The sequence below is a fragment of the Haliaeetus albicilla genome, chromosome 4 (genome assembly GCF_947461875.1).
Source record: "Haliaeetus albicilla chromosome 4, bHalAlb1.1, whole genome shotgun sequence".
NCBI classification, from domain to species: Eukaryota; Metazoa; Chordata; class Aves; order Accipitriformes; family Accipitridae; genus Haliaeetus; species Haliaeetus albicilla.
In genome coordinates this window covers 27468725-27489838 of record NC_091486.1, presented here as the reverse complement: position 1 = coordinate 27489838, position 21114 = coordinate 27468725, and the positions used below count along the sequence as shown (strand labels likewise).

At 35.0% G+C, this 21114-nt stretch overlaps 1 protein-coding gene across 4 annotated transcripts in view; it reads left to right on the top strand.

The window, feature by feature from the left end:
* CWC22 (CWC22 spliceosome associated protein homolog) overlaps window positions 1-20828 on the top strand; it is a 32312-nt gene extending 11484 nt beyond the window's left edge. For all 4 annotated transcript variants that reach the window (XM_069781587.1, XM_069781584.1, XM_069781585.1 and 1 more), the window contains exons 13-20: window positions 443-524; window positions 1813-1873; window positions 12836-12913; window positions 14046-14198; window positions 15126-15253; window positions 16218-16319; window positions 16425-16621; window positions 19991-20828. In XM_069781587.1, coding sequence (XP_069637688.1) covers window positions 443-524; window positions 1813-1873; window positions 12836-12913; window positions 14046-14198; window positions 15126-15253; window positions 16218-16319; window positions 16425-16621; window positions 19991-20577 — 1388 coding nt within the window. In that variant the 3' untranslated portion in view covers window positions 20578-20828. The remainder of the gene's footprint in view (window positions 1-442; window positions 525-1812; window positions 1874-12835; window positions 12914-14045; window positions 14199-15125; window positions 15254-16217; window positions 16320-16424; window positions 16622-19990) is intronic.
* Window positions 20829-21114: the final 286 nt, after the last annotated feature.

Here is a 21114-nt window from a genome sequence, read left to right as displayed (position 1 = left end):
TTCTGCAGAGTGCTGGAATGTAGATCCTAGAACATAGAACATAACAGAAACAAAGAATTTCCTGTTAAAATCAGGGAGGCTACATAAAGCATCGTATAGTTAAATTACGCAGAAAATACCTTGCTAATAATGTAGACAAGGCGTGTTAAACCCAGAGGTTGCAGTGGCTAAGTCATGTGAAAAGCCTTCAAAAGGAGAGTTATCCTTAAAACTGTATCTCTAAATATTTACCTGTTACAGATGAGGCAAATACTGATTTTTTTTTTTCGTTCTCTGTAAAAATAAAAAATAATACATAAAAGTGCTAAACAGTCCTAAATACTTCTAGAAAAAGTAGTACATAGTGTGCTACAGACTTAGTAAATAGAGGAGCTGTTCTAAGAGTTTACATATATCTGCCTTAATGTTTTGCTTTTTACAAAACCATGTTTGTCTTTCCCAGGTCAGAAAGTTACTGTCCATGACAAAACAGAAATTAACCTGGTCTCCTTCCGTCGTACAATTTATCTTGCTATTCAGTCAAGGTAAATAAAATTTGTACACCTATGAGTGTAGTTCTTTTGAAATGGATGAACTGGAATTCTCTTACCTTTTAAATTCTTTTTTAATGTGCAATTTAAAAAAAAAAAAAAAAAAAAAAAGGCAGGGAAGTGTTCTTTATGGAGCCTGACCCAACTGTATAATGCAGACTATTTTGACAAATGGGTACCCAAATTCTCATTCTAAGATGACTCCTGTTTCTTTCAAAATGTTTGAGTAATGCACTGGGACTTTTCTGTGAGGATTGCTGTAATCAAAATTTTCTGAGTGAATAAAAGTTGGTAATCTGCAGATTATACAGCATCTTAATAATTTCTGAAAAAAATTGTGACATGCTTAAAGTAGAGATGCTGTAGAGTTCCTCCTCTTCTGAGAGTAAGGAGTTCCGCAGTGTGGTACTCTTCAGGCCTGTTGCCATCTGCATTGTTTGGAAAATAAGTATACAGATACCAACCCTGAATACAGATAGCAGCCCTGAAGTGTACTGTATTTGTATTCATCTTGAGAATGAAATCCCCTTGCATTACATGGCATGGACAATCAAAACATGGTGGTATAACCCCTGTGTCAGCTGGGTGAAAGAAGACATTAATCTGTTGCATGCCACTCAATTCCATTGTTAAAAGTAAGCATGGCCCACAATATTCTGCAGGTCTGAACCTGCATGAGGAGTGAAATAATGTAGTTGTGGTATTGATCATTAGACATATGAATTAATACCCTACGGAGATGTATGAAAGGCTCTTATATTTCTCAGAGTTACTGTTCAATACTTTGTTGCCATACTTAAGTTTGTTCATCTTATACTGGGGTGGGAGGAGGTACTTTCTGGTAGCTGAAGGCTTTCAATATGAAAGAATGGGAGTGCAAAGAGGAGAGTGTGGTACATGCTGCTTTTGGAGCTTATGTACAGTGCTTGCATTCCAGTGTTTTTTCAGGCTGTGCAAAATGAGCTCACATGTTTGTTTTTTGCTGAGTTTTGTAAGATGATGTAATAGTGATAATGACCCAAGTCATCTTGTTTTCAGATTGGCTGCAAATGTAATGACTTTGGATTAATTTTCAGATACAAACTCATGAAATATAAAATGTTTATTAAAAAAAACCACAACAAAACACCCAATAAAACAGCTTTCTGAGAGTTAATGAGATACTTTACTTCAAAACAGTTGAAGTTTCAGCACCAATAATAAATCCTAATATAGTTCTGAAATGTTTTTTGTGTAGTGTATATTGCAGAGATAATGAGAAGTATTTTTTCTATTATTGCAGCTTAGACTTTGAAGAATGTGCTCACAAATTGCTGAAGATGGACTTTCCTGAAAGTCAGACCGTAAGCCTAATTTCTTATTCTTGTTTGTTATTAACATGGTTAAGAAACAGTACTATTTCAGAGCAAATAGGCTGACACATATTTCATAGGACATTTGTCTTACGCAGTTGCTTCTTTCTGTCAAGCAGTTCAAATGTTTGCTCATAGGCTGTTTGAAAAGGTTTGTTGGTTGGACTGTTGAAACATCCTATGACAAAAGTACTGTAGCAAGGCAGTCATTCTCAGAGCTCTCTCTGTCTTTGAAAGAGCTCTGAGTTGAAGATCATATTTGCAGGCAGCTGTAGACTTTATCAGTGGGGCTTGAAATTTAGGATAGTGCTGAAAGTATGTGTTTTGTTGCTTTCACAGTCCTCTAAATAATAGCGTATTGAATTAAAGCAGTTGTAAGTATGCTTTGTAGTAGTCTTGGAGATCATCAGACAAAATCTGTTTTGTCTTCAGACACTGTGTAAGGTCAATACAATTGGTATGTTTTCAAATTTTCCTGAGAGTGCTGTTGATTTTCTTGTGGCTTTAATTACCACTATTCTGTTTTATTTAAACAATGTGTGTAGAAGTAACCTTATTAGTATAATAGTAACTAGTAAGTGGAGTTCTGGGCTACAGTTAGGTGTTCTTTCAAAACTTGGTTTAATTTAGTAATCAGAAATTGGTTTGCCTATTATTTTTTCAGTTCTTGTACTATTTTGTTACTGAGCAATTTACATGGAAGTAAACTAAGAATTCCGATGATTGTGTATTTTCTTCCCAGATTCTTTAATTCTGTGCATGAAACGTAACACTAAGCATGCATAGAATTGTAATTCTCAGTGAAGCATAACTTGAAGAATTCTAAAGAGAAAAAAATCCTGTTTTCCAGAAAATCAATTCAGTTATAAAGAATAGAGAGAACAATCTAGAACATACATGCTAGATCATATCAACAGAGATATAACTTGTCTAAAACTGCTTGTTAGGTAACTGCTTAGAGAACTACTTAACTGTTGGCATTTAATACCATTGCAGTCTATCAACTACTAACTGTTCTGTGTGCAAGATCTAGTCAGAAAAAATACATTTAATGGGGGAAGGAAAAAAAAAAAACCAAACAGAAAACAACCTAATTCTGACTAATGTCAGAATCTTAGGTGCATAAAAAAAAAGGTAGATTTTCTTTTACCACTTCATTTGGTGTTCTTGAGATTTGACTTAATATTTGCTTTTCTGTGAATCCTTTGCTTGCTGCAAACAAAAATAACCAGATGTACACAGATGAATTTAAGGTGTTACTTTTCATATACTTTATGGGGTGCTAATTTACTGAATATTAATCTTCTTATATTACATAATCCTGTGAAGGGCTTTATTTGTGTCTCAGATTTGAGAAACTTTATATTTCCCCTATCAATCACAAATTAAAAATACATGAATGTTACTGTATGCAAAAAAAAAATGTGCAAACATGCTTGTTTTTCCCTGCTGCACTGTAAACACAAAAGTTGTTACTCCTAATTTTGTAGGAAACCTTTCAGAGCAACTCCCAGGTCTTGTTTTGAGACTTGAAGTATGGGTAAATTGAATATATATGGAACTGTTGGGAGTCAATTAAATACAATGCTAACTAGAGTACAGTAGCTTTGTGACCAGCAGCACTATAATCTCTGAAATGTTTCCACTGACTTTCATGTCTCTTTAGAGAACATATGATAGGAGGAGACAAAATAGAATATCCCGCTAGCTGTGTAGTCAAGTCTCTAGACAATATTACTTTGTTCCCTTAACATCTCATTCCAACAGATTCTTTCCTATCACTTTCTGCTTTAGAAAATGTGTAAAACGCACTAAGCATCACAGGTTTTAATATAAAAATTTATAGCATTCTTTGAAAACTACTACATTTATATGAATAATTTATGTATTTGGATATTAGTTTGTGGTGCTTAGATAATTTATTTTGGTTAGCACACCACCCTATTAATTAAAAAAAGAGGAATCTGAGGTGATGTAGTTATGATTCAGTTGTAATTGCTATGTATGAAATGCTTTTAAAATAAATACAGAAGTGTTATTTTTAGCATTTGGGGGGGGAAGTATGTATCTACCTGGAGAGATAAAAATAAATTAGTATCAACCTATGATTCAGTACTAGTTGTAGGAATTACTACAATTCAAGGTTCAAAACTCTGTAAAACTGCATCTTCTTGTCACATGAGGCAGTGTCTTTGTGCTGATTTCTTTTTTTTCCCTAAGAATCATCATTACTTTTCACCTCTCCTTAATCAAAGATGTGAGAGCTTTGACTTGCTCATTGTATAGACTTACAGCTCCTCAGGAGTGTTTATGGGGGCAAAAAGAAAAAAAAAAAAGGTTTCCTGATGAGTGTGAGAGCAGAAAGAACGAGATACGGACAATAAAATTGTTCAAGGATTTATGGGGCTCGAGTCTGTCCGTGGATAAAATACTGCATGCATTCAGCAGGAAACTTCTGGTTGAATTAACTGCCAGTTTCTAAATAAGGGAAATTATTTTTTGTTCTTTCAAGTTAATATCTTCTGATTGAAGCCTTTATTCAATTGATTCCCACTGCCTTCATTTTCAAAACAAACCACAGGATTGGGTTTTTTAGCCATAAAGCACTTTTCTTGGTCAGTTTTACTGAAAGCTTCAGCAACCTGTATTGCAGGATGTTGTGTCTTTATAATTTTTGTGTACCTTATGATTCAAAGCTTTAACCAATCTTCAGAAATTCCTGAAATGTGTGCTGAACTCTTGAGTGAATCTTCAAAGTTTGTTTATGCTTGTAAGAAAATTGCAATTTAGATCAAGTGTGGGAGAGGTGATAAAGTCATGGTTGGTTGTTTCTTACAGTGAAGACCCTGTAGGTAAGAGCTCATTCTCCATGCCAACTTCTGCTATGAATGGCGGTTATCATGAGAAGCAGGTACTAGAGTGTTTGACTGAAGTATTGTTTAATGCGGTTTCTATTCCTTAAAAATCAGGTGAAACTTAAAATTCTTGTTGCAAAATTTCTGTTCAAATTAAGTCTAATTTTACAGTAGCTTTGTGTTTTCCTTCTGGATGGCTTTACTTAATAAAACCATCTTTCTTTAATTCTGTCATTACAACTGTTTTCCACAGGTTTTGAGTAGTGACTTGTCAATTAAATATAATCTAAAAATTGATAAGAAGATTCAAAACCTAAAGGCAGATATGAACAACAGTTTTGAGACTAATATAGTCTTAACAACTTTCTTGCAGGTTAATTGTTCCAGAAATCTTTATGTACAGAGATTTTTGGCATGATTTAGGGCCGAGTTCAGGAATATATTTAGCAGTTTTTATCAGTGGTTAAATTATCAGATTATCATGTCATGTTAACTGCTGTGCAACACAAGTGTTTGTATGATTAATACCAGTAATGGATCTGTTGCACAGCTCTGACTTGCAGAAAGAGGATTAAGGTTCAAATGGATAATCAACAGAATAGAACAACATAATACTGCTTTTTGGCATTGCAGTTTAGTACTGGGTGCTGAGGGGAATGTTGGCAGGTTTTTTTAATTATTATTATTTTATTTATTTACTAGCCTGAAATTGTGTTCTGACTTGAGATGAACACATTTTTCATTTTGCCATGAACTGAAATGCTGCTTTTTCAGAAGGAAATGATGCTGTTAAACAGAAACATCCATCTTCCATTTCCCATCTGATTTGCATGCAGTTAATTTTTAGTCTCCAGCTGTATATTCTCCTTCCTCAAAATACTCGCTAATTTCCATCTCCTCATCCTTTATTTTTTCCCACACCCCTTTCTTGGGGTGAAAAGTTTGCCTACTAGTGTCCTGTTTTTCTTTCCCTAGAAAACACCTTTTCTTTCCACAGTTTTCTCTTCCAGATTCACAAGCTCAGTTTTCATTTCCAGCTTTTCACTTTTTCTTTGACACTTTTTCTCATTCATTTATTTTTGCTCCAGGATTCTGGAGATATAATACCTGTTTCTTGTACCTGGACCTTGTCTTTAAATTGTCCTCCTGATTACACTTGATCTGTTTCTCACCCTTTTAAATCCTTTTTTTAGATGACTCCAGCAGGTTCAGTGTTGTCTTCTGCATCAAAGGGCCCTTCTTCAGTCATTAAAAATTCAATCTTCTAAAACGTATCATTTTCTTCTGTATTTTATTAATCTTTGATAGATGTAAGCAATGTGCTTTCTTGTTTCTTACTTTATGCTTACCTTTAACAAATTTTTGTTGCCTATGTTCTTGGAGGAGTACCTTCAGTTTCTGATGGTTTTACTTGAAAGAAAAGAAGTTGAGGATTCTTACAGTAATACAAATCTATACAGGAGTGACAACTACTTACCTAGAAAATTGATCTTTCTTTAGGAAAACGTATGTGAGGAACAGAGATTTTTCTTTTTTTTTTTTTTTTTGAAAGATGCTACTGCTTACAGAATATTGAATTTTAAAAGGTTCTTAGCATCATTCAAGCTGAGAGCAGAAAGGGAAATGTCTTACCTTGTTGCTCAGTCTCCCTAAAGGAGCAGAGGAGGGGATGGATGGCCAACCAAAAAAACAACCAGCCATACATTGTTCTTGGTCTTTGAAAATGTGCCTAAAAGAGATTGGCTTTTAGGCTTTTGTTCCTTTTTTTGGTTGTGATGAGAACTAAACTTGTAAACAGCGATGCTTGGAATTTTTCTAAATTAAATTAGAGCCTCTTCTACAAGAATCTGCCCCTCAATGCAGTTATCCCAGACAAAAGTAATGGGTCCAGGATATTTTTTTTTTTTTTTTGCTTGGAAAGAGAAAAGTTATTGTAGGCACAACCTTCTTGAAAGAATTATGCATGCATTTGACACATTTTCGTTTTTACAGGATGGTGTCACACTTGCTCAAAACAGTCCTAGTTGGAGAGGTGGGGGTGTCAGTGTCTCTCTTGTGCTATTTATGCACTGAGTCTTGAAGATAACACAAGTACTTATTTTGATTTGACATTCAGTGAGAATGTAGTCCAGGAAACTGGTATAGAGTAGGATGGTCTAAAGCTGATAATTATGTTCCTATCAAGTTGAGGATTTCTTAGATTCATCGGTTACCTTTGTTATTGTAGGGCATTGCAACTGGTAGTTTTGGCAACTGCACCATAATTAATTCACAGACTTGCTACTGCCTGTAAAAGGTGATCATACTCAAGTAGATTTCCTGTCTTTTGAAGCAGGACTTTTTGTGGGCCTGAGATGCTGAATCAATCTGAATTTTCATAATTTATCCATTAAAAATCCCAAGTACATAGCAGTAACTCTGACATTGTGAGGTTAAAGGTATGTTTAATTGGAGTTCTGTTAATGCATAAACTTCCTTTATTTCCCTGCTTCTCTTATTGTTAATGTCTGGAAGTGTGAGTCTAATGACATGAATACACCTAACTTTCTGAACCATGTACTATTTTAGCCTGGACTATGACAGCATTTAGTTCAGATTTTTCATTAAATTTAACTACTTCTTTTCAAATACATTGCCTTAAATCTGCAAGTTCCATCAAAATCAGAATGATCTTGTTCTCAGACTGCTCATCTGAACATCAGTGTGGCTCAAGACATTAGTTATCTTTGTTTCCAGGTGGTTTAGTATGATAAATAACAATAAAATAAGAATTTATTGCATATTATATAAAATACAACGTAGATCATAAGTTGAAAAGCAACCTGAGGTCTGTTCCTCAGGAGTCTTCAAAAGGTATTGAAGAAAGGAAGGAATTATTAGTGTTATCAGTAGCCTTGAGTTTGAGGTGGGTCCACACTCCCACTAGAAATTTAACATTTTTCAAGTCAACGTGTTAATTTCTATACTTGTTTATATTATGTTACTGTCTGACCATTTTACACTGATCAAAGTTTTTACAAATTACATAGTGTTTTTTACCTGGTTTTCACACATGTCGGAACCTCAGAAAACTACAACATAAAAAAAAAAAAAACCAAAACCCCAACCATGCTTCTGAACGCACTACAGTTAGGATATAAAATTTTGGTAGACAACAAGGTCTTGCTTCTTCAGTGGTTTTAATTTGTGTAACATACAGTGCCATTGACATGAGTGTAATCCCTGAAGATACAGAACATCAGGAAATGCACATATAGGTGCAGAATCTGGATATTGAATTAAATTTGGAAAGACCCATTAGTGGAACTGGTTTACCCTCTTTCATTCTCTCCAGTTAATAATGTAGACTACATAGTTAAAATTGAAAACTGTTTCTAAATAGCTCAGTAGGTATGAATGAACTAGTTGCTTTGGCTGACCTGAGATTCCTTTAATGACCTGAAGGATGGAAGAGGGGTTATCTCACAAAGGGTCTAAGCTTTCACAGGAAAAATCGTCTAAACATATAGATGGAGTATTCAAAATATCAATTGAAATAATTAGTAATGGATTAAAAGAGGTCTCTTAAGCCACAGCTATATGGGATGAAGGCCCAGAAACACAAGTTTTAAAAAGTACTTCTTTAAATACATAGGCTCATAACTTTTAATAAGTTTAAATTTTTCAGTTCTTGCTGATCTTTTCTACCAGAAAATAAATTTTAAAAAAAATCTTAAGACTAATTTTCAATTATCTTAGGTGCTTAAAGCTTAATTGTATTTTTTGGAAAATATGCTGCATGTGCTTTATAAATGTGGCAGGTGATATTTGTGTTGAAGTATTTCCAATAAGCATAAAATAAAGTTTTCTAAAATTGCATATCTTTATGACATTAAAGATAGTAATGAGGTAAAAATAGCCAGTTTCATTATATAATTGGGAAGCTCATTGCCTTTTCTGTGTATGTTGTGGTATATGTTGATGTCTACAAAATGAAGGTATAGAAGGGATACAGAATTATCCTTTATTTGTGTGTTACTGATAACAGGCATTAGCTAGAATTCTGACTAGACTTTGATCTTCCAAACATGTATGTATGCATTTAACCTAAGGGGATGGAATTGCTCAGATTACCTCAGTGACGTCACTTAATTTTAAGTTTGGCATGTGTAGCCTTCAGGTGGAAGGGAAGTAGATACTGTGGGGCTTTAATGTATTATTTCCCCACACTCTTGTGTGTGTGTGTTGTAGGCTTGTAGCAGCATGATTAAAAATGTATCTGTTCTTATATCCAGTTAATGATTCCTGTGTAAAATGTTACAGGTTTGATTTGTGCAAGATTTTTGAAAAATGTATTCAGCTTTAAGCATACATTGATCTAAATATAAAACAAGCTGAGATAAAAAACGGTAAATAAAGGGACAAAGAAAGTTGAGAAGGATCATTAGCTGACCAAACCCAGGACAGACCTGGAGACAGTACAGTAGCTGCTGAAAGCACTGCATGTAGTTTGCCAAATGGCCACCTGCTACTGAAACATTTTCCATGGCTTTGCCAGCCTTGGCTCTAAGTGGTAATTCAACAAATACAGAGAAAGAGGAGAGATGCTGGAAAAAATAGGCACATGTGATGGTTACACACATTAAAATATGCAGCAGTAGGGAAAGCTTTAAGGTAGTAAGTGGAAGTAAAATACACTTCAGCTGAAATAAAAGAGGAAAAAGGAAAAATGTAGCATCTGTAAAAGCAGTGCAAATGTGTAAAATGCAAGGCACTAATTTCACATAAATCCAATTTCACATTGATTTAAACCAACCTATGTCCTTTACTAGGTTTGCTTCCAACAAATCAATTCCTCTAGTTCCTTGTATGATTGTAGAAACCAAGTGCTGGTATTGATAGTTTTATATTTTAAGAAGCTACATTAGCTTACAGGGTGGGGATGTCTCATGATTGCTTCAGCTTGTGTAGGCAATGGATGGGACAGAGCTGTGTGGCCAAAAAGGGAGGTGGAAATTACATTGCTTCCAGCTAGGGAGGAAAGAGGGAGACCTCCTCTTGGAGGTAGCCTGGGAGGCAGCTCTGAAATTGCAGTCTTAGCTGAATGCAAATCTTCAAGAAAAAAAATAGCAAGAAATAAGGGAAGAAATGGAGGAAAAAAAATGCACTAACTAAAAAGGAAGCCATGATCAGAAGGGAGTGAGAAAGCTGAGTTGCTTTAGCTTTTCTATCTGCAGTGAGCATAGCCTTTGTGTGAAGCTGAGAGCATATAGAGTGGGCAGGGTGTGCTTATTTTTTAAAATGGTAAAGCTGGGGAAAAAAGCAAGTCTGTTTTTTCTGTCTTCTAGTTTGCCCTTTAGCATCTTTAAATGTTTGATGATACTTGCCATGTTAGGTTGAGCCACGGTCCATCTAAACCATTGTCCTATTTGGGTAAGAGCTAGTAGGAAATGTTTAGGGAGAACTGTAAGAAATGCAGTATATTTAAAGGGAGCTTTCTCCTTATCTTCTGTCTTAGCAGTTTTGGGAAGTGCCATTTTTTTTCTCCATGATACAATAATGAATTTAAGATCTTTATGAAAGATTATTCACCATCTGTATGTGATGTCAGATATTTTCAAAGCATTTTACTTCATGATTGGAGAGCTATACATACTTAGCTAAGCTGAATAGTCACTTGCTGAGCATTGTATGAAAACTGTTGAACACCACAGTGTATAAATTGCCTGTAAAACTGGGAAACAAATTCATTGCATTCTTTAAAGCAAGTGATGGACTAAAAAACACAGGCTGTTCCTGCCATAAACATCACCAGAAGTGTTATCATTGGGAGTACAGAAATGGGTTAACCTTTAAAGCTATAAATGAAGCTAGAATTGCCATATGAACGTGTTGCATCTCTAAAATGATTTAATTTTTTTTTTAAAGTTTGTTAATTTTTAATTTGGAAGACAGTTACTCTAGACCTAACCTCAAATTGTTTAGATAGCACTAGCAAGAATGTCTTTGTGGGCAAATCTATTTTCATGCATGTGGTTATTCAAGCTACCCTCCTAGAAATCATTGTAATATTTAATTAAAATGTTAAAATACTTAATTACTGTAAACCACAGGGGATACCAATGTTGTAATTGCATTTAAGATGAGGCAGAAAAGTAATTTGTTTTTCACGTCTTGCTGATGTTATTAACAGTGGCATCAGCACTTTACCCTTTTTATTGTTTAAAAACTGATTAACTGCAGCATTACTGTAAAACAGGATAATATAAAAAGTTAATATGCATTTTAATACATCACACTAACACAATGTGACAGTGTTGAAAGGAATGCCTTTAAACACATCTGTAAGTTTGATACGTTACTGCCTTGTTGTTTGGAGGAGGTATTTTTTTCTTGTTCAGCATGGTTGGCTTTTTATTTGGTTTGAGTTTTTATGATGGGAAAATGTTTCTTTTTGGAACACATGCTTGGAAGAATGGCACAAGTGGGAGAATATGAAATCTGGTATGTGTTACAGTAAACTGGTATAAGATATAAAGAGGACAAAATGCTTGAAATTATCCAGTATTTTTTATGGGAGTGTTACTGTTAAAAGAGAAATTAAACTAAATGTGAAAGATATGTGACTGACAGCTGAAAACCTATTTGGGAATGTCATAAATTGGTTTATGCTATGGAGTTGGTCTTGCAAAAAAATAATAAAAAACTTAATGGGGGGAAAACTGGAGTCCTGTTTAAGCACAGTGTCTTTCATGGCTCTTAATTTATATAAAAATGTTTGCTTCATTTTTCTTAATTAATGTTTCAAAATGTGCCCTAAACCAGTTCATAGCTGTATTACAGCTTACATAAGTAGGTTAGCGGAGTGAGTTTGGTTTTAAACTCATGCACGCTTACTTGCCTAGATCACTGCTCTCAGCTGGTGAAGGGCTCTGGTCCTAGAGGCGAGGTAAAAGCAGAATCCCCCCCTTGTGTGTTTCCCTCTGGTTCTTGGTGTGGCGTGTGTGAAAGAATAGGAGCAGGTACCTGCCAGAGGGTGATTCAATAATGATCTTGGGGTGATGGTATTGGGGAACAAGGAGAGAGGGAGCCAGACAACCTGTATTCCAGAAAGACTGGGACTAGCTGTTCTAGATAGTTGGTATCAGTGGTAGGAGAGCATCTTCTGCGGGACTGTCGTAGCTGGTGCTTACATCTGTGACCACCATGGAAATGGGGGAAAAATGGAAGGCGGGCTGTCAGTGATGGGGAATGCACAAAAGTTTTGGGAGGCTACTCTAGCTAGGCTTCCTCTGCTCCTTCCTAACTAATGAGAGATGGTGTTCTAGAGGGTGATTCAGAACGTAAGCCTGAACCAGCTCCTTTAGAAAACTTCCTCACTGTCTTGGTTATAGAGGAAGTCTAGGCATATCAGCCTCCCAAGGTCAAGTTTAGTCTTTCTGAATGTCACCCTCCGGCCTCTCTGGTGAAGCAGTTAGAGAAACACTGCCTTCTGCTTGCTTATGGTAAGCAGAGGTTGTTGTGAAAATTACGGCTGAATAGTTAAAGATATATTATTATATACCGAAATCTGCAGATATTTCTGATTTTGGAAATACGCTCCTAAGCATGCACATTATATTTGAGTTTCCAAATGGCTTGTCTGTAAGCCATTTTGACATTTGGAAGTTGCAAAGAATCTTCATTTTCTATAAATGCAGGGATTGGTGCTATTTTTAAAAAGAAAAAACAAAAACCAACAACAAACCAAACAAAACCCAAAGCACGAAGAAAGTCCTTTAAACCTTCCTTCTTTATCTTAAACCTCCTTTTTGCACTGTGGTAAAGTCAGTTTGTGAATTAGTTTTGACCTTTTTTGAGTGTGTTAACTCATAAATTTTAGCTTAAGCAGAAGAGGAAGTTTGAATGGCAAAAGTTCATATTCATGTCCCAGATAACTTCTAAAACATGAGAAATTCAGAAAACTACTGATGTTGCCAGTGAAGTTTTATGTGATGGTTCTTGTTTCAAAGCTCGCATCCATGTAAGGCTTTTTTCAATATTTTGGTACTTAGTAATGATGGGGGTTTGCTGCTACAGTGAATTTACCTAGAGAATTTTTTTTTTTTTCTTAAACCAGAAAGAACTCTGCAATATGATACTTGATTGCTGTGCTCAGCAAAGAACATACGAGAAATTCTTCGGGTTACTGGCAGGGGTGAGTTCGGTTTTCAGATTTTACACTTTATGGTAGATAATTTCATTGGTTTACTCAATTTTTTGGTGTGTCGAACTTAAGTTTTAATGGATAAATAATACTAATAGCCTTCTTATCATTTCGAAAATGGTTATATTAGTTGCTTGGTTGTATTAGTGGATTGAATTAACATTTTGATTGTAATAAGTATAGTAAATGCAGAATGAGAGAACTCATTTTCTCTTTATATTGTTGTGATAGAACAATAAATCAGTGGCAAAGGAATGGTATTAAAAGGAGGTAAAAGTATTACGAGTTACCAGAAAATATCCTTTTTACAGTGCTGAAGATTAATTTTGGAGATGCCTGTCTTTTACCACTTCATTCAAAGCTGCTTAGTAGGTTTTATTTAGAACACAAGACTGAATACTTACTGTCCTGAGCTTGTGGGTGGGGTTTTTTGTTTGTTTGTTTTTCAGTAAAGAGCTAGCTCTTTGTTTTTATGTAACTAATTGCTAATTTAGTTGCAGTTATTTCTTAGTTAAGTTTTCCTTATCTATGATATTAACGGGTCTGACCAGTTATGATAAAATACTTGTCTTCTCAAGGGAGCAAGTTATGCTGAAAGGGAATGCTTTTTCCATTTGTATTTTTTGTCCAGTATTTGAGGAAATACTTCTGCTGACAGTCAGTTACAAAGCACTAACCATATGAATCTACATGTTCAGTAGAATATAAATGTTAATTTCTGTGTTCTTTGGAATGTTTATATCCAAAATGTCTTACCTCTGTGTTCCCTGCTGCCTCTTTAATTTTAAATAGTCATTCAGTGATGTGATGAAAAAAAGTTACATTCGATGGCGTTACATCAGGTGAAAGTACTGGATGTATGGAAGTAAAAGAAATGCCGGATAATTTGTTGTAGTTCAAAATTGATAATTACTACTTTGCAATGCAGATGAGTTTCTTGTTCTGACAAACTGCTGAAGGCAATAAAATGTATACATTTGAAGGTATTTTTCTTCTCCAAGGGTTATTTAAAAGGAAAATCTTGCAGTAAATATTTGCACCATTAGGTCACTTACACGTAGGTTATTTGCATGTTTAATATTTTGTTTAATCTGGTTGTTTAATTTGTACAATGTTGTCTCAGCGTTTCTGCATGTTGAAAAAAGAATATATGGAATCCTTTGAAGCTATTTTCAAAGAACAATACGATACTATTCATCGTTTGGAAACGAACAAACTGAGGAATGTTGCCAAGATGTTTGCTCATCTACTGTACACCGATTCAATTCCTTGGAGTGTAAGTAAAAAAGGCTATTGTCCTAGATATCTTTTTCAATAATTAATCTGCAGTATTCAGAAATAACATATAATACTTTAGTTTTGTATTTATTCTACAGTTTGGAACTACTTGTATTTGTAGCAAACTGGATTATTTTAAGTATTTTCTCAGACACTGTTGAACAATTCTGTGTTGCTCCATCTCCTCCTTCTGCCCCTGTGCATCATCCTCCTCCCTTCCCCATTCTGAAGTAGTTGATTTAAGCTGTTATTTTATGGAGCTCAGCTGGAATTGGATGATTAAAATGTACTTTTTTAGAATTTTGAACTTTTAATCAGCAATGTAAATAGCAGAACTGTCTCTGAAAAACAAGAAACCTTTAAAAATTATCTTAATATATAAAATTAAAAGTTCTAAAGAATTATAAGAAATTAAAAAATACTGCTATTTTGTGATTTAAGTGCCAAATAAATAAAAGCAGTCTTGCATTCTGAGATATAATATAACATTAAAAATGAAGAAATAAATATCAAGGTAACTTCTGTTTTCATACTCTTCTGTTCTTGTTTCACAGCCTAGCCTAATTGTCATTCTTCAGGCACACACAAGTCAGTCCAAATATTTCCCCTCTGTAGAACTTAAGTCCAGAATCTTTAACTACCCAGAAGTTCACACACCTGATTTTTTCTCTTTAGGAGCTTTCCTGGATAAAATAAATCCTTGAAGAATTACTAGCATAGATATGATCAGAAACTGCTCCCAGGTGGTAGAAAAGAATTTTTGAGGAAGCAAGTCTTGACTAGGAATTACAGGGTTTATGTTCTTGAAGGGGGAAATCAGTCTTTATTAGTTATTTCATGAGAAAAAAAGTTTTTAAGATAGATAAAAAGAACGTATGTTTAAACTTAAGGGTTTTTTTCTAAATGTTTTTCTAAATATTTTCAGGTCCTTGAATGTATAATACTGAGTGAAGAAACTACCACATCCTCCAGTAGAATTTTTGTCAAAATATTCTTTCAGGAACTCAGTGAATATATGGGACTTCCTAACCTAAATGCAAGATTAAAAGATGAGTAAGTTGAAATTTTATTTTCAAAACTGTAAATTTAATTAGTTCCTTTATCTGAAAAAGTACAGATAAGAACTCTGTTTTCAAGTTCAACTAAGACTGCAGTTCTGTAGCTGCAGTACTTCAAGAATCAGTTCATGTATAGATTTAGTCATTGCAAGAGTCCCATTAAGCTGAGTGTGTTACTACCAATTTGAGTTCAAATATATGCATGACTATTTGCAAGATGTATCTTTTTTTTCCCCAATGATATTCAGCTTGTATAAGAATTTTCCAAGTGCAAGTCTATTTTTATTGTCAGCTATATAGCTGTGTAATAAATGTTACTGTGGCTTTTTGCTGACAAAACTTAGAAGAAAGCACAATAACTACTACTAACAGTTTTTCTATGATTAGTTGCTTATCCTTAAGTTTAGTGTAAATAACACATTGTTTTAAGCCTGTATATGATTTAATGCATTGTATTCTGGCAACGTTCCTTTCAGTTGCTTGAGCTATTTCCTGTAAATTGGGATTTCCTCTATGATGAAGAATTTAGTAGATGCTTTAGCTCATAAACTTATACTTGAAACTATACTTAGGGCCCCATTTGGTGGGATTTCAGCATAGATACCTAGATCTTCGAACTTCTTGGTCAACAAGTATTATCCTTTGCTATCACAGGCTACTGCAATTTCACAAGTCTCTTCAGGGCTTCACAAAGTCAGGCTTTCTTTTGTCATAATCTGACAGTATGTATGTAATTCTTGTGTGTGAAGAAGTTTGTTTTCATAAAAGAACAAGTTTTTAGATAGCATATTGGTCAGATACATCACAGATATAAACAATGAAAGTATAGAAAAATGCATGAAGAGAAAACTTTTGCTGTCCTATGGAGATCCATACAGTTTGTTTTTCAGTTTACTAATGTCAATGAGAATTTGTGCTAAGCTGGCATGGTGTTTAATTTAGATGTTTGTTTCCATCAGAACATTGCAGCCTTTCTTTGAGGGATTATTGCCTCGGGATAACCCAAGAAACACTCGCTTTGCCATCAATTTCTTCACTTCTATTGGCCTTGGAGGACTAACGTGAGGAACACTATTCTGATTTGATATTTACTTTCCTTCTCTCCCCTCCCCCCTGCCAAAAAAAAAAAAAGTTGAGGAAAAAAAACCCCTTTTTTTGTTGATTAGGGATGAATTACGAGAGCATCTTAAAAATGCACCAAAGATGATAATGACACAGAAACAAGATGTTGAGTCATCAGATTCCTCTTCATCTTCAGAGACAGACTCTTCCTCGGATTCTGATTCTGACAGCAGCAGTAGCAGCTCAGAGTCATCCAGCAGCAGTGACTCCTCATCTAGCAGTGACAACAGCAGTGACTCCGGTACTTAAACACTAGCTATAAATATTTACTTCTATTTACTTCTATACACCTATTTATTTTTATGTATACTTGTTTTGAGGAAGAACTAGCTGAAGACAGTGTTACTTTCTCTGCTTTAAAAACTAATCATTTTTTTAAAACTTAAAAGTTTTAAAATACTGCTCATGGAAATTTATTTTAGAATTTAGAAAAACTGAATTCCATTTTTAAAAACTTAAATTTCTGAGGAACATTGTTTTGTAGATGAGTTTTTATGCACAGTTGATACCTGTTGCACAGTGCTATCACTTCAGTTTAGTGAAGGATGGAGGGATTAGAGTCATTCCCTATTAGTATTTCTGTGGGATGCTTACTGGTGAAGTGTAGAGACTAATGTCTACAGCTCTTTTTGCTTGGCTTGATTGATTAAGCTTGATATTACTTGTGTCCTTCCCTGTAAATATGTTCTTCTTCATGGGTCAGAAATGACATTGTTCAGTTCTAGCAATGTGTTTAAACTTTATTCTCCTTCAGAGTCTCCATTTCTAATTCTTCTTCCTAAGGAAGAGTTTGTGTGGTGATACAGTGAAGGTTCTTGTCTGCAGAGAAATCTTCAAGGAAGAATTAGCTTTTGCTGACAACTTAGTATTTTGTAGTTTTATGCATTAATTAGTGTTTAGCATTTATACCATCCTGCTGATGTAGAACCTTCTATTTGACATGAGGTGTCATAAACGCTAGTATGTGTTAGTGTGTGCAGTCTCCCCCTTGTATATAACATGAGCAGATGATCACACAGCATGCATTTCTATAGTACAGAAGCTTGCTGATTCAAAGTTAATTTGATTTATTACGTGCCTTTGAAATGAAAATGTTGATTAATAAAATAAAAGCAGTGTGAACTGCTCATGCTTTGGAAATGCACTTTTGTTCTCCATTGCAATCTTACTGTACAAAGTCTGATTTGTGTGTCATCACGTTAATCACATTAATGACGACAAAGCACTAGAGGAGGGCACAGGTAAACAGGGTCAGAGAAGGCGTTGGTTCAGCAAAGAGCCAGATGGCTCCTGCATAGGCAGCTGCAGCTCTGCTGAGCTCTTTGATAGGAACCAGAGAGGTAAGTCCTTAGTGACAAACCAACTGAGTCTGCAGTCTGCTAGTATGAACACTTTATTTTTGTTAGTTTAGGACCTTCCCTTTTACTACTTGTCCTTTCTCCATTCAGGAACACATTGATTAGAACTTGCATTTTGATATCTTTGCAGCCTGGTTTCACTTACTTTTTTTTTTTTTCCCCCCCTAGTTCTTGTGTACTTAAATACAGTGGTCAGAACACTAATTGGAGATAACTATATTCTTTAATGGTAAACTTGGTTGAGGCCCATTACTGGTTATAACTCCAAGTCTTCTTGTGTTTGCAGCTTTTTAAATCTTTAAAATAACTTGGTAGAGTTGAAAGGCATTTTTCAGAGGAATGTGCTACAGTATTTCAGTGTTTTAACAGTGCAGTGCATAAGGGAAAATAGAAGAACTGCTGATTAGAAATGGAGAAGTTGAGCATACAGCTAAATGAGAGATCACTGTCTTACTAACAGTTAATGTGTGGAACTTCACCAGCTAGCTCAGCTCAGGACTGCTCTGGAGAGGTCCTTCCAACCAAAACCAGTCCAGCGGAGGACAAAATTTGTTGGTTATTAAAGCAGCTTGTTCCTTTGTATTTCCTTTCTCAGGTATTTTTCTGCATTCTGGTGGATGTAAAATAGTAGGGGAAACAGTGTTTAAAAAACTTTATTAAAATCTGTTTGAATTGATCCATCGTCATGTTTTATCAGAATGCGAGGAAGCCTTAGTTCAGACATGAGACTAGCCAGCTGCTGTAGAATTCAGATACTCGATGTACTATTAAATCAGTTTATGGCTGTGGTATTTTCAAAAGGTGTTTAGAAACAGTTAGCTGATATGATACTATAGTTCATACAATAAGGTGAATTAGCAATTATTCTAAATGGCTGTTATTGATAAATACTGTCAAGTGAAACCTAGAGGTTCTTTATAAAGAGCAAACAGGAAGAGTAAGGCCTCTTCCACTGAGATGAGCCCTACTGTGTATTTGGAAATACAGAAGCTAGTTTTAATCTTAAATTGTTGACAAAGCTGTCACTATTTCTCCTGAAAATAAGCCAGAGGGCCATTGTTACGTTGCTTGGTACCACTATCTCAAGCCGTTTCAGCATGCCTCTGTCCCCTCATAGGGTAGTGTTGGAGATTTTTCCCCATCTGCTGTTTTTAATCTCCATTGACTGATAAGCTTTTCCAGGAAGTAATTGGAAAAGTAAACTATTTTTAAGAGCCTGGATGCTCTGGGAAGGGTGATATTTCTAAAAAAATTATTTATGAGAGTGCTTTGATGTATGACTTTACAGCCTATGCCTGGTCCTTTTGTATCAAGTCAACAAGAGGATGATGATGGGTAGAGGATCTCAAAAGTCAGGCATCACTTGCAGATAGCTAAGGGACAAAAGCCCTCTTGATGGATACTTGTGAGTGGGAGGCCCATCTGTACAAATTTGAGTTGTTCCCTCTTAAGCAATTTACTTGGCGGGGGGGGGGGGGGGAAGCAGGGAAGCAAGGTTGTTGGAGTTCTGTCAGTACATAGAATTTCAAATCTTTTAAAAAAATGAAAGCATGTCTTATGTAACCAAAAAATTCTTGGATCAACAGGTTTGCAGATCTTATGTCAGACTCCCATTGAGCGAGTTACTCTTTTTACACTAATGTGACTGCTTAGTAATGTTTTGCATTCAAGTGCAGGTTTGTTGAGTTGTTTGTAAGTTGAGGAAGAAGTTTCTTGTTTGAGCTGCATCATGTTCTCAACACCTGTATAGGTATTGTAAAGGGAATGAAATGCAGAAGGCTATTCCCTAATTTCTTATTTGTATGCTTTTAAGGTTTTGGGGTGATGCACTGTGACCTTGCTTTTTGTTAACATGAGGGTCTTGTGTTAGTAACAGCTGAGTTACTGAGAAATATTGAAGCTTAGAGGAAAAATGGAGAATAGTCTTGGGCTTGGTAGTCGTTCACACTTTTATGGAGAATTTCTCTTTATGTAAAATAAAAAGCCTGTAATGCAGACAGACATTTAAAAATACTCAGTACCTGCTCTAATTAAAGAATGGGTGAATTTTCCCCCATTGCATGAGATACTCAGTTGGGGGTAGGGGGGGAGCAATAAAGTCAAAGCTCATTATTTTGAAACCTTTGTCCAGATACATACCCACAAAAGTTTTGTGACAAAAAATAACTCTCTAGAACTTTCTATGTAGTTTAACAAGTTAAGCATAATAAATTAAAATGCAACCTTATTCCCCTGATTTGTTATAATTTCAGATGTTCCTAAAGCAAAAAGAAAGAGAATGCAAAAGAAAAACAGAGAATCTGATAAAGTTTCCAGGAAAAAACAAGAAAGGAAAAGGAAATCACTTGAAAAGAAAATGGGGAGGAGGCAGCAAGAGGAAAGAAGTGATACTGAGAGCAAATCAGAAAGAAATTACCAAAATTTGAGAGAATCACACAGGAGAGATGACGTATCAAAGTATCATCACAGAGATGAGTCCAATGGCAGAGATGGTTACCATAGTGGAAAGGATAGGAACCATGAAAGAAGTAAGGATTTGGAAAATAAACACAGTAATTCAAAACCAAAAAAAGCAGAGAGAAGAGCTTCTTTGTCTGATGATGAAAACTACAGACACTGGAGCAAAGATAATGGACATCGCAGTAGAAGAAGAGAAAGATCAAAATCCAGAGAGAGAGCCCATAATAATTCAAGTCCAAGAGAGGAGGAACAAGAAGACCGATACAGAAATGGTTCAGAGAAACACCGAGAGAAGTACAACCGTTATTCTGACCAGTACAGAGAATCCAGAAAGAATGAGGACAGACGAAGGGAGAATTCCCCACACAGACGAAAATAATACCTAACCGGAGTTTGAAATAAATGTGCATTTGAGCTATTAAAACTGTATTTTAAAAACTATTACTGAACTTTCTTTAAAAAAATATTTTGTACAAAGTGATAGTTTGCATTTGTAAATTTTATGAGACTTTTTCAAATTTTCAGTACCACTTTTTTGTAACTATTGCATTAAGCCTTTCTGTTATATTCTTCATTTGGAAAGATGAAGCTGTTTATTTTATGAATAAAACCATTAAGATAACAGTGAAATTGGTGTTTTTTTCACTTTCAAGTATTTGTTATTGTAACTTTATAGTCTTAAAAGCATTGGTTTTTAACTTTGCTTGTTAATTGAAAGTCAGATACTGAGGCTGGGGTGATAAATGTAAAATTTCAGATTTCAATATGAATGTTATGTGAGAAGGCTTTATAAAAATTTTCAAACAGCAGTATGAGTGCTTCAGGCATTCTATAGCTGTATATTTCAACTTTGCAAACATGAAAGCAAGTTTGACCAAAATTTTCAGGAAATATTTCAGTTTATGTTTTTCTTCAA